Raw genomic sequence first — 13,343 nt, 5'->3', positions numbered from 1 at the left:
GGCTGCCTCTATCTAGAGCTTTACCTACATCATTACTACTGTCATAATAACTCAAATAAAGATTCAGATCATTAGAGTTGTCTCCAGAAAAAATATATTCGCCAACAATAAATTAATGGTTATTGAATCTTTTAGCAGACATAATTCGATCTTATTGAGTGGGATTCGCCCAGGATGACCTTCTAGGTCATATCATAACATTTGTTATTTGTTGTTGGTATATATTATTGGATGTGACATATTGATAAAGTAAATATACGAGAGGTTTTAGTACCTAGTTCGTTAACTTGACACTAAGCCCTTTAGGAAAATGGTTATTATTGGTTATTTTATGACATTGAACGCAGTGGTAAATATTTACAGCTAAAGTTACATATCACAAAAAAACACTGTGATCCCTAGTTTGGTCAGGGCATTACAGGTTGATTATCTGGGGGGTTAAATGGCCACATCGAACCAATTCATCTAAAAAAGCAATATTGCTATTTGACATTTGTTTGCATTGCGCAGTTACTTTTATATGCGCAAATGTCAAATTGCAATGTTGCTTTCTTAGATGAAATGCTTCGATGTGGCCATTTTAACCCCTCTGATTGTCCGAAAGTAGGTCGTAGTCGGTTAAGCCCTACGCCCCTGTTACTACTTACTGACAGTAGGTACGTAATCGTTACATGAGCCAAGTCAGGAGCCGTTGGCAATTCAATAATAATCCTGACACTAATCAAAACCCATACGATAGAAGAAGAGGACAGCTAAAGTCGCAATCCAGCCTCGCCTGCGTGCAATTTTTACCGTCCCTAATTAAACGTTGTTCCCGAGACCACCCGTCTTTCTTTTTGATAGTTTTCTGAATCTCATTTATTGAAGGCTTTTTTTTCAATCTTAAATATTTTAACTGGTTGGGTTTTGCAAAACCTTTTAAGCCGGGATGACAATGTGTGTTCGTTGTTCGCATTAATGCTCCTACACACAGAGCATACTCGCTCGCTCGTCGCGCTTTCCCTGTTGTGTATCAAGCTTCTTTTGTTTGCGATGCGGTTGGAGGAATGTTGACACAATGCAATAATATGTCCTTCCAACTAAGTCAAAAACTCATAGTTTACCATCATCATCTCCCTAGCGATATCTCGTTTTCCACACGGTCCGCTTACCAAACCTGAAGATTTGTAAGTTCCGGTTTTTTACAGAAGCGACTGCCTGTCTGAATTTCCATTCCAACCCGCGAAGGGAAAACCAGCCCTATACAGGTTAGGCCACATACTTCTCAAAAGACATTTCTCGGGAATGTGTTCTTCACGATGTTTTTCTTCACTGCATACCATAACTAACTCATAGTTAACTCTTACGGGTTATTTACCTTTTTATTTATGTTTATTTAAGTTTAAACCCGAACTAGTAACTCTAGGTTTGTTACCGTACTAACTTTAAATCTAGGATTAACTTATTACAAAATGTGGATCAACGAAAGATTAACTAGTCCGAAGATAGTCCGTAGTTTAAATCGTCATTCGTTGATTCATTCAACTTAGTCCAGGTTTAAACTTAGTGCGAAACCTGGTGCTATCTTTAGTCTGCGTTTTATAATAAGGTGGATAAAGACAAATTCAGTGTTTTTTGGCGTGAAGGTGATATGTCACCAAAGGATGTTTCCAGTCAATTTTACACTGATTAAATTAAATTATGATTGTGACACATTTTAGCATAAAGGACTTTCTAAATTGCTTTAAGCGCTGTCTGCGGCGGGATGCTAACATAATGCAATAATATGTCTCCCCACTATGTCATTAATCCGATTACACAGGAAATTGTTCAACTTCCCACCTAATATTTCCTTGTAGATTAGTTTGTCATTTTCCTTGAGCTGCCAAAGGTGTTATGAGGAAATAATTTGAATCGTTTTAACGCAATTTTGTGGTACTTGCTTCTTCTCACATCACTAATTTAAGAGCCACGCTCATGGCGATATAGCATTCTCCATTCTTATCTATCAAAAGCCAATTTCTTCACTTCCTTATAAGATACGACGTTCGCCTTCTCTTTAATCTGTTCCATGTAAGCTCTTCTTGGTCTTCCCCTTCCTCTCTTTCCTTGTAGCTATGATGTTTTTTAATAAATTTGTCGTGTCTTATTAAGTGTCCAATCATCTTGCCTCTTCTCATATTACATAAAATCACGCCTCCATCCGCACGTGGTAGCCAAAGCCACAAATCGCAACTGACGTATCTGTTTCATGTCTTATTGACAATTGCAAATGGTACAAATTAATTTCGCCAAAAATTGCACAATACGTCATCACGTCATCATACATCAGTTACAAAGTACTCACAAGATAAATTGCATGGTTGCCTTTATTTAGTAATTATTTTACAGCCGTAAAGGAAATGTCTGCGAGCAGAAAATTACGCCTAGAATCGTATTCGCCAGTTTATGCAAAAATTTTATGTTGTCGTTGCCGAATTGGCAAAGGCATTAGGTATGTTAGAGCCTTGTACTTTTTACTTTACAAACAGATGGTATACGTATTTTATTGACTTTACGCTGTTAGGTTTTTTTTATAAAATTATACCACATATGGCTATGTGTGCATAAGCAGGTACACCACACACAGGCAGCCACATTAGTATGTTTTAGACGCTTGATGTCATGATGTCACGGGAACGTTTCCAGCAGTAAAACGCACAAAACTTATGTAATAAAGCATTATTACCTAACCTTTAGGCAAATCAGACCAGAGTACAGGAAAGAACAATTTGAAAAAGGAAAGCAGCAAGTGTGCTTATTATTAAAGAGTTTTTACAACGGGAACATTGCCACTCTGGAAACATTTCCGAGAACGTATATTACTGGTGGTCATAAACCGAACGGTTCAGGGTTACCAGTCCGTCATAATAGAGAACATAATCCACAACATAATGCTGCATGGTTTGCACAGATATGAAAAAGGCGCATCACCGCGCGTCAATAATGTCATAAATCATCTGAAATAGACATATAAGACCTATGATGAATCCGCAATAATAATGAATAGAATAGAATAGAAAAAGTTTATTATAAAAGGACGCCACACACAAAAAAAAGTCAACAACATCATATCAAATTTCCACTAAAACAATTACAAAAAAGCAAGACGGATGTTTGTCGAAATGACCATAAGGTGGTGGTGGACGTCCTGAGATAAAAGGCATACATACATACATAAACTCACGCCTATTTCCCACCGGGGTAAGCAGAGACTATAGAATTCCATTTGCTTCGATCCTGACACACTTCTCTTGCTTCCTCCACGTTCATCAATAAAAAAAATAATAATGCACACTATCCAAATAACAGTTTCAAGCAGATTTATGTTATAAACCGCGCAAAGAATGACCAAAGAGTGTGGATGTAGGGCGCAGGGTGTATAATCCGAGTGCGTCGCGCCGGCGGAAGCCAGCAATAAATTCTCACGGATATTGCGGTCGGCTACTAATCTACGCTACTTGTCCACTCGCTCTTCATGGAGACCAAGAACGTCCCGCCCTCCACTGGCTGTCCTTTTGAGTCCCTAATATATACCGCTGCGCTGGTTAATTTTAAAATTAAAGCGGACGTTGAAACTGTAAATGATTTTTCTTTACGTATTTTTTTGTTAGTTTATTTTTATTATACGTTAGATGGTGGTAATAATGTCTACAGATACAATACAATGTTCGTAGTTTTAGTATACCTACAACAATATATATTATTATACGAAGTGATAAATAAATAAGTAACAGTGGTAAAGCTCTAGTGTTGAACATTGCTGTTGCACATTTTGTTAATGTTCGCTAGATACCGATGCCGAACTACATAATGTACTCATTTGAACGTCGGTATTTCGCGACACATTGAGCGTCAACGAGTCGGAATCATAAGGAATTCAGTCGAGTTTATCTGAGCCGTTTATCTTCCCGTTTATTCGGTCGCAGCCCGGTCTTTACCGGCGCCTCGTGTGGGAGAAAAGGACCCAGAATCCTCCTTAAAAACCTCGTGAATGTCGCTCTCTCTCTGCCGTATATCAGGTGATAAAGACAGACGAAATATTCGTGAGTGAATTTGTTTTTTCAGCGCGCGAGGCTCACGCATCCCTCACTGCGACCCACTTAGGTCGCACATCCAGTTCTATTACTTTACCTACTGTTGCCCGCGACTACGTGCTCTGAATGCCTGCGGTATTATGCTCGGTTTCCTGACAATAATTATTATTGAACGTCTAGCTATAATTGACGAGCGTAAACTAATACAAATGCAATGAAGCAAATGGAATTCTATAGTCTCTGCTTACCCCGGTGGGAAATAACCGTGAGTTTATGTATGTATGTAAACTAATACACTTACTACATGTCTGGAAAATATACATAATGGAAATTAACTTGACTAAGTTTAAAACTAATTATTTGTAGCACCCGGTTTACAATTTCCTGAAGATGCACACCATAATTTGTTGTCTTAGCTATGGCTAGGTGTTATAAGCTTTCACTATAATCAAATTTATTAAAGTTCTTGGTGAATATTGTACAGCTCTATAATAAGTTGCGAACAAGAGCGGCGCGGAGCGAAAGCGCGAGAACTTAGCTCAACAATAAAGTTGAAAAATCGGGGATTGCTGCGCCGCGGGCGTCGCCAACTGAAAAAAATAAAAAGAACACCGACATTTCGCACTTAATGAAACTGTAGAAAGGAGCGCGGTATTTACGGGCACTAAGTATTGTTTCAAGATGCTTCCACGGCAGCCTTAATGGGAGAATTAAAATATTTGCGAACTACCAAAAGCGCCATGGTTTGTCAGCGCGGAGGAACTAATGGACAACTTTTCTTATGTTATTAATCTAAACGGTTATTAAACATATTAAATTATTTTGAAATAAGATGTTTTCTAATGATCAAGAAATATGCAATTTTGTCCGTACGGCTGGAATACTTATTATCATGGCAACATTACCAAGAAAGTCGTTGTCTCTATCATCATCAAAGTCACACATGTTCTATAATATTCTTCAAATAATGTTATCATTCATGAGGAGCTCGGTGGCGCAGCGGTAAACGTGGTCGGTCTGCGATTGTTGAAGTTAAGCAACTTTCGCAAAGGCCGGTCACAGGATGGGTGACCACAAAAAAAAAGTTTTCATCTCGAGCTCCTCCGTGCTTCGAAAGGCACGTTCAGCCGTTGGTCCCGGCTGCATTAGCAGTCGTTAATAACCATCAGTCCGCACTGGGCCCGCGTGATGGTTTAAGACTCGATCTCCCTAACCATCCATAGGGAAGGCCCGTGCCCCAGCAGTGGGGACGTTAATGGGCTGATGATGTGTGTGATGTGAATGTTATCATATCTACAGCATAGTAGAACAGTTGTGTGGTAGATAAACCGTGGACTCCGTGAGGTCCAGCGATACAACAGACGCAAGTTTTAATTACTTCGCACAGACGGGTGGGGCAACGGTGGCTATTCCGTCTTCCAACTAAAAACTCTCATTTATAAACTGGCAACACCACCTCTTCGTGAATTTGTTACATATACAAAGTGTCTCGTGTTTAATGGGACGACGTTTAGTGGCCGAGGGTTTATTGAAGTGCATTTCATGTGACAATACACAGTTGTAGTTTTAGAAAGATGCTGTATTAACTATGTCCAATTTGTTTAGAGTTTTCGGAAATAACATGTGAGAAATAATAAGTAAATGTATAATTAAGTACTTAATTCTTTTATAAAAATTCCGCCAACAATAAGATTATAACTAACCATAAAACAATTATACAATTCTATATACTTAATATAATTCTGAAACAAAAACCAGAAACAAAGAAACTGTGACTTTTTTCTTGACCTTTTAAAATATGATAACCCTCCATCTTGCCTCCTATTTCATTAAACGGGCAAGTAAAACAAAGAAAAGTGAGTGGGGGAGGAGGACTTGTGAATTATCTATCGACGAGAACGACGAGATTTGCATTCACGCATAATTTATGCCGATGGTGGCCATTCATTAATCAGTCTGTCGGGGGTGATTGAGCGGGGCGCGGGGAAACCGCATAAAAATTAATCAGTCTTCAATCTACCTTTGTCTGGATTATTTTACTTTTTAAATTAGCAATCTAATATACGTTCCAAATATACATTGTTTTAAGTTTATGCGGTTATTATCATAATTAAAGCACATATCCCCATTTAAACGCGGTAAGAACCCGTTATTATGTGCGTTCCAAATATCTTTTTAGTGTATGAAAATAAAGTCATGTGAAAAAAGCGTACCTACAGTTTAGATATACAAATTGATCGACATTGGTAATTGCTACACACATAGAAAACTATATTTGTATATTTTCCTAATCTCTCCGTAAGTATAAGACTAGATAGTTTATCTAGATAGTTATGTTTTAATACGTTTAATCGAACGTTATACAAAAGCGGTTTACGAAAAACAGTAATAAAATTAAATAAAATGATATTGTAATAAATGTGGTATACAGGTGTGGTATATTAGTGACATCGTAACAAATACTTTAGAGATGATTCAGATCATGATGCTGGGTCGATATCAAGTGGAATTTCCCGTCGCAAAAGTGTGAAACTGAAAATAATAAACAAAATACTAAAATATTCAAGAATTTTCCGACGGAAAATTCCACTTGATATTAACTCAAAATCATGGTCTGAATGTCTGAATCATCCCCTTCAGTATTCGTTACGATGTCTAACACCTTTTTTTTGGATTTACCGCAGATGGCATTAACTACTTGTCCGGAAATATATAGATCGATGATATGTGGTATACGTACAGTTTGATGCTAATACTTACGACTAAGTGGAGTAAAGTAGAGAAGGTGTGCAAAAAGCGAAGGCCAGGGGTTGGCAATCAGCAGGGGTGGTTACGTGCACGCGAGCTGTTTTGAAAGCGCTACGTAAACGGCAGACAGCCGGCCGGCGAACCAATTTGTCCGTGAGAATAGAGTGTTATAGTTCTATTAGACATGGTTCCCAAGTAATTTATACAGTGACTTACACGGAGGACAAAAAGATCTCCAGGTGCAATGACAACCGGGCAAACGCCATATGGGAGACTGTGTGGACAGCCGGTCGTCGCTGTCCGAGAGACATTTTGTCCCCCGTCTGCACAGCACCCAAAGGGTTCCACGTTACCACTGGTGTGACCTGATGACCAGCCTGAGTGCTTGAACAAATAAAATCAACCATACCTTCTACATTATGTTGCGAAATGTCACGTTAAAACGGAATTTATTATGGTAATGATTACGGTAAACATATATTCATGTTACAAATATGTACCTCTATAATCAAGCCACCCAACGAAGACCAAAAATTTCTAAATCATAGGGGAAATAATTCCTGTAAAAGCGAATTTTGGCATTATTGTAGGGAATGGTGTTTTAAACAACATACTTACTAAAAGTATTGATAGGTAAGGGTGTAGCTACCGGTTGGGGGGGGGGGGTTGTAGAGGGTGTGTAATGGTACTTTTTTAGTCTTTTGGTTGTGTCTAATAGATTACGATACCAAAATTTCAAACAAACACACACTAGGAAAGTAGTACGTAGTCAACCTACACCATTAGAATAAAAAGATACGTAGTTTCCTAGGTCAAAGATAAATTATAAAATTCTAATTACTAAATAAAGACAGATCTAAAGGTGACAGTAAAACGTTATCTTATTTTATTTAATTTATTTATTACTTTTAACAAAGAAAAATTTACGAGAAAATAAGTGTGAGATTTTGTCACGTTTTTCTATGAAGTCTCAGGTTGCAAATGTGGTGGTTTTACATACAAAATCCATAGTAATTTCGTGTTTTGACGTTTGGTAAAAAGTAACTTATTTCTTCATTCTAGTTGGAAACTACCCTGTTATATCAAAAAGTAACGTTCACGATATTGTAATCTTGTCTTTTCTTCGCTTTTTCTTAGGTATTCCTTATAAAATATTGTTATAAGACTTTCTCGTCTGTGATACCAATTGTCTGTTCTTTGGATTCGTTTGACGTCAGCTTATTTGTGTCCAGTGGGCTTTTAACCTTGTGCCATTTGATGTTACCCTCTCCTCTTACCCTCGAAGGGTAATCGAATGACTCTGTGACCTACAGACGTACCCCTAGCGACACAATTACCCCAAGTTACGGTTACCCTAATCTCTCTATGGGGAGCGCTATCTCGAAAGATTAACGTAATGTCTGATAGTATCAGTATTGTAATTATGTTACACGGAAAACCAAAGTGAAGGTGAAACACATTAGTCCAATTAGGTCGTCATTTCGCAAATAAAACTACAAAATCTGGATCGCGTCTGTTAGTCATCGCCTTTACGTGTTATAGAGGCGAGTAATTAGTATTTATAACGATTCATTTAAGTTGTCGTGTACAATACTATCGTGTAGTTGTAATGTAAAACGTTGAAAGACAAAAAATACGATCGTAAAAACAGGCCCCCCTGTAAACTTAAAAACATCTACAGCTTATTGTACTTTCTTTAAATGAAACAGCCCTTAATTCCAAAGATACTTACCAACCTATCCCACTGTCCATTGCCCTGCTAAATAAACTCGATAATACAGAATACGCAACACAAATCGGGGAACACTTCGAAATCGTCTCGAGTATAACCGACGGCGTCATTAGGAATGGAGAACTGATTATTTGTCATTTTTCATCGGGCTAATGTCTGGTGACACAAAGCCGACTATCGACCGACCGAATTCTCGACTAATTGCCACCGATTGTCTGGGCTTTTATTCCACCACTCTTTGTGTTTGGCACCCTTTCACGACGACGGTTCGGGAACGCGACGCCATGGAAATATTGACATTGTGAATAGTTAATGTTACACGGAATGTTACGGTGCGTTCATAAAGTAATTTTAGGGATGATTCGCCAGCGAAATAAAAAAATCCTGAAAGATGTTTCAAGGCCAAATTATTTAAAAATATTATAATACCTCACGTCTGTAGTCTCCACTGAGGTAGGCAGAGCGACATGTAATTTGAAGACAAGTTACAGCCACTTACGATGATAGTTGACAGGTGTACATTGTTTTGTGTTTTGTTTTTGTTTGGGAGTCTCATATCCCTGCTTTGAACGCGGTAAGAATCCGTTATTATGTGTTTTACTTGACAGGTATCAGATGATCCACCTAACGGAAAGTCTAGTTCAGTATAATAAGTTTGTTTCAATATAAATGTTCTACAATAGTATAAGTACTTAATGTTATTCAATGTGCGGTACGAGTACGAGAACCACCTGTACCTGTTAAAGAACGGTAGTGTTGTGACGTTCGTTAACATAGTGACGTATATGTCAAGTGAGTGAAGATTAGACCGATCGATTATGTTCTAACAATACATAGTCCCATCAAATGCTTATATTTATTACCTCTTCTAACCAAGAAATGTCTTCCACAGCGGATCATGGACTCGGCCGAAGCAGCAGCACTGTCGGCCAGCGGTAGTGACGGCTCCCCCGGGTCGTACTACGACGCACGGTGGCTGAACGTTCATGCGGACGACGGATCGCTAGCCGCGCGCGCACGTCGGCTCGTGCTCGTCCCCAGCCGGCACTTCGACCATATAGCTGTTAACACCAGCTACAGCGCCGTGTTGATGCCGCCGCATATTAACGTTGAAGGTCAGTTTACTTCTAAGGCGCAGGTCAGCGCACGCTTCTGTTTGCGTCCTCTCTCATTTTGTATGCAAGTTCATTGAGCGTAGTGACACAAGCTCCGGACCACCCGATTACTCTAGCCATAGAGGCGGCCAATCAGCTCGCGACACCAAACACTTCAGGACCCCGATACCGACCCCGCCGGCATGGTCGACGATTTCCCTCAATCAGCGCTTATCGCAATCGACCCACTAGGGTCCATTAATTCGTTCAAATATTTATCCTCTCAGACGACGCCCTGAGCCGAGGTTCGCGCCCAGCTGGGCACCCTCAGGCCTGTTGTCTTAAACGTTGTACCGGGTGAAAGCCTTCAGCGCTCCCCATTTGTCCGGCCAAGTAGTTAATGCCATCTGCGGCAAATCTACAATAAGTAAAAAAAAATCTAGCGATCTCGTAGCGTGACTCAAGCACGCTCGTAGCATACCTCAGGCGCACCGAATGCGCAGACACATCACACATGGGTCTATCTTGCGTCTTATCACAATTGCATGTGAATGCCTGTTTAGCTAGTACTGTTTCGTAGGATAATTATGGGTACTAAGCCTTTGTAGACAAACTTGCATAATTTGTATTGCGAATCAGCAATTCGATCGCTCTGCTGTTAATACCACATGGTAACTACATTACAGCACTGTACTAATGCAACATCAGCATTCAATTGTATTGGAGCGATGCAGGTTTGTTGACACTCGCTTCGTTGCATACCAATTTAAGGGTCCGGTTACGTACGCACAAGATTTTACATTGAATTGTTCTTGAGAGCCAAATCTAAACCATTCAATTGCCTACTTGACAGTTGTAACAATAAAATATGAAATATATCGGATATATATAAGTTAGTATAGTTTATCATTTAACGATAATCTAGTTCTTTTTTATTAAGATAATTTTTAAATTTTTCACACTTTTCAATTATTATTTTTTTTAATTTATTACGACTCTGGTTACTAGACCATTGGCCGAAAAATGATACTTAAATAACAAAATGCGTTCTTTTTTATCTGTGTATTACAAGACCCGTAACACGGGCGGCCATGATTGAGCTTCGTGTGACGTCACATTTCACAAAATAAACAAAAGCTATCTGTCAGGTTTCAAGTTATAGTTTAGTTATAGTTATTAGTTAGTTTAGTACGTTAGACCGTTTCTTTGTTTGTTGAAATGTGACGTCACTGGGCCAAATGTCACGTGACCAACCGTTTTTGCGCGAAATGTCGCATAATTGAAGAAAAATATGATAATATCTTATTTAAAGCTCTTTCGAGGAAATAAAATATTTTAGGAATTATAATATCCTCCTAAGGCCCACGGCCCTACTAGTAGTACTAATCCCATTGTTTAACTATTGCGTCTGGAAATCCGGGCCTTACGACGATATGTATAACCGTCTTTAATTTTTAAAATACTTAATTTAATTTTTAAAATGTAGGCAATTCCCAGCATTTGTTGTTAAAACATAAATAGGTGAACTGTCTTTGGCCTTATGACTTAGCAACTAATAGGCAAAACACGTCAATTTGTTCATAAATCATCTGTCGGTCTCCCCCGGAGCTTCCATGGTGTCAACAATATATTAGGCGTCATTATTCAGGCGAGACAGGCTGGCTAGGCCTCGCTAAGCTTGGTTAAACTATATAAGGATTATTTACATCACATTAGATGTGTTTCGCTGGTTACCTACTTCTTATTTACTTACTTATTAAATCAAGAAATTATTAGTGACATCAAAGTATGGAACTTAAAATAATAAAAAGAAACACTTTCTGAGAGGAAATTCATGCATGGTCTGAATCATCCCCATCAGTATTTATTACGGGGTCACTAACACAGTGCCTAACGGAAAATTCCACTTGATATTAACGCAGAATCATGGTCTGAAACGAACCATCCCCCTCAGTATTCGTTACGATGTCGCTAACACTCTGTATTATACAAACGTACTGTAAGTACCTTATAAAGGAGGCGTTGACATTATGTGAATATGGATACTGGATAGCGTACGTACAAACTTAAAAGGGTTATTAAAATAATTTAGACTGTATAAATTACCTATTTATCTTACAGGATAATACTTAGGTATCAGGACGGAGTGTGCGCCGCATAAACCACCGCCGCAACGGTCCGGTGCCCAGCGGGCAGCGGCGGTCGGCGCGGCCGCACTCATTTGACAACCCATAGTACCGGGCGGACCATTAATTTTTCCGCCCGCCGCCCCCCAGAAAGCAATCACGGCTGCCCAATGAACCAAGTTTGCCAATTACGCTTCTTTTAATGGGTAGTTAAAGGAAATTTCCCTAATTGTCCCACACAGTGCCAACCGTGTCGCGGATCTGCCCCGACCACCCAACAAATTGCCTCATACATAATTCATAACCGGCCGTTTTTTATTTTGAGCCAGTACAATTTTCTTGGATAACAATCTACACCCAAATGCCTTGTATCAAAAACAGAGTGTTAGGTAAATATGGAAATTAATTACGATCGTATATTTTTATAGGAAACTACCCCACGGAATAGAGGAAAGAGGTTCTATTCCGTGGAACTACTCACAAACTTGACGAGAGAATCAATAATATTCGGATTTTTTAGAAGATAGTTACTATCTTTATGTTAAAAAAAAACACTTTGGAAAGAAACGTGACTTCAGTGACTTCATACAGCGCGTTAGTTACACCATAAGGAAAACCATGATTCTGATATTAAGTGGAATTTCCTGTCGGAAAAATAAGGATACATTATAACCCCTGTTAATCAAACAGACGCCCTACTGGTATCCAACCCGAGACGCAAAATCTCTAGTTGATTCAGACGTATAATAATGTGAATATTTGTCCTCAGATCCAGAGGTAGAGAACCAGATAGCGTGGTCCGAGCACCTGGACCCACTGTTTGTGAATAACTACGAGATCGACGCTACGCTCTCGTGGCAGTACTACGCTTCTTCTTCCGGCTTCATGAGGCGGTATCCAGGTAACATTTAATTACCATATTTATCAACAACCACGGTGTAGAGCGTCGCTCTCATAGTCCGGGAGGTCCCGAATTCGAATACCAGTGGAGAATATCACAAAAATGAGTTTGTATTCGTTTTTGGTTAGGACATTACATGTAGGCTGATTGTCCATAAGTAAGATAATCCGTGCATCGGAAGGTGCATTAAGCGCTGGCCCTGGTTACTTCTTTACTGACATAAGTACGTAGTCGTTACATGAGCCATTTCAGGGGCCTCTGGCGGCTCAATAGTTCAAACTCAAACTAGTTAAATATCTTTATTCAAAAATTCAAAAGGTGGCCTGATTTCTAAGCAAGCATTAATCTACGCAACATTGAATGTATATTTTTGTCCTCAGCAATGTCGTGGCCACCAGAAGACGGGTACTCACACCACGCCAGAGACTTCTACGACTTCAGGTCTTCCAATTGGTTCGTGGAAGCCGCAACCTCTCCCAAAGACCTGGTTATTCTGCTCGACGATTCAGATGACCTCGGATCTTCATACTGGCGACTGGCCAAGGCAACAGTATCGGGGATACTGGATACTCTTGGTCCAAATGACTTTGTCAACGTGTACCGATACAGCGACACTGTTTCTGAAGTCCATCAGTGTTACACGAAGATATTGGCTCAGGTAATTTAAATTTGATTGTCTTTGGGCTC

The 13,343-nt window shown here is 39.3% G+C and overlaps 1 protein-coding gene across 2 annotated transcripts in view; it reads left to right on the top strand.

The window, feature by feature from the left end:
* Nucleotides 1-13,343, top strand: part of LOC126372804 (voltage-dependent calcium channel subunit alpha-2/delta-3) — a 76,156-nt gene that overhangs the window by 38,760 nt on the left and 24,053 nt on the right. For both annotated transcript variants that reach the window (XM_050018715.1, XM_050018707.1), the window contains exons 4-6: nt 9,428-9,650; nt 12,525-12,656; nt 13,037-13,314. In XM_050018715.1, the coding sequence (XP_049874672.1) occupies nt 9,428-9,650; nt 12,525-12,656; nt 13,037-13,314 (633 nt within the window). The remainder of the gene's footprint in view (nt 1-9,427; nt 9,651-12,524; nt 12,657-13,036; nt 13,315-13,343) is intronic.

Source organism: Pectinophora gossypiella, chromosome 2 (genome assembly GCF_024362695.1).
Source record: "Pectinophora gossypiella chromosome 2, ilPecGoss1.1, whole genome shotgun sequence".
Taxonomy (NCBI): domain Eukaryota; kingdom Metazoa; phylum Arthropoda; class Insecta; order Lepidoptera; family Gelechiidae; genus Pectinophora; species Pectinophora gossypiella.
The sequence above is the reverse complement of the archived record's forward strand: the minus strand, read 5'-3'. Positions and strand labels throughout refer to the sequence as shown.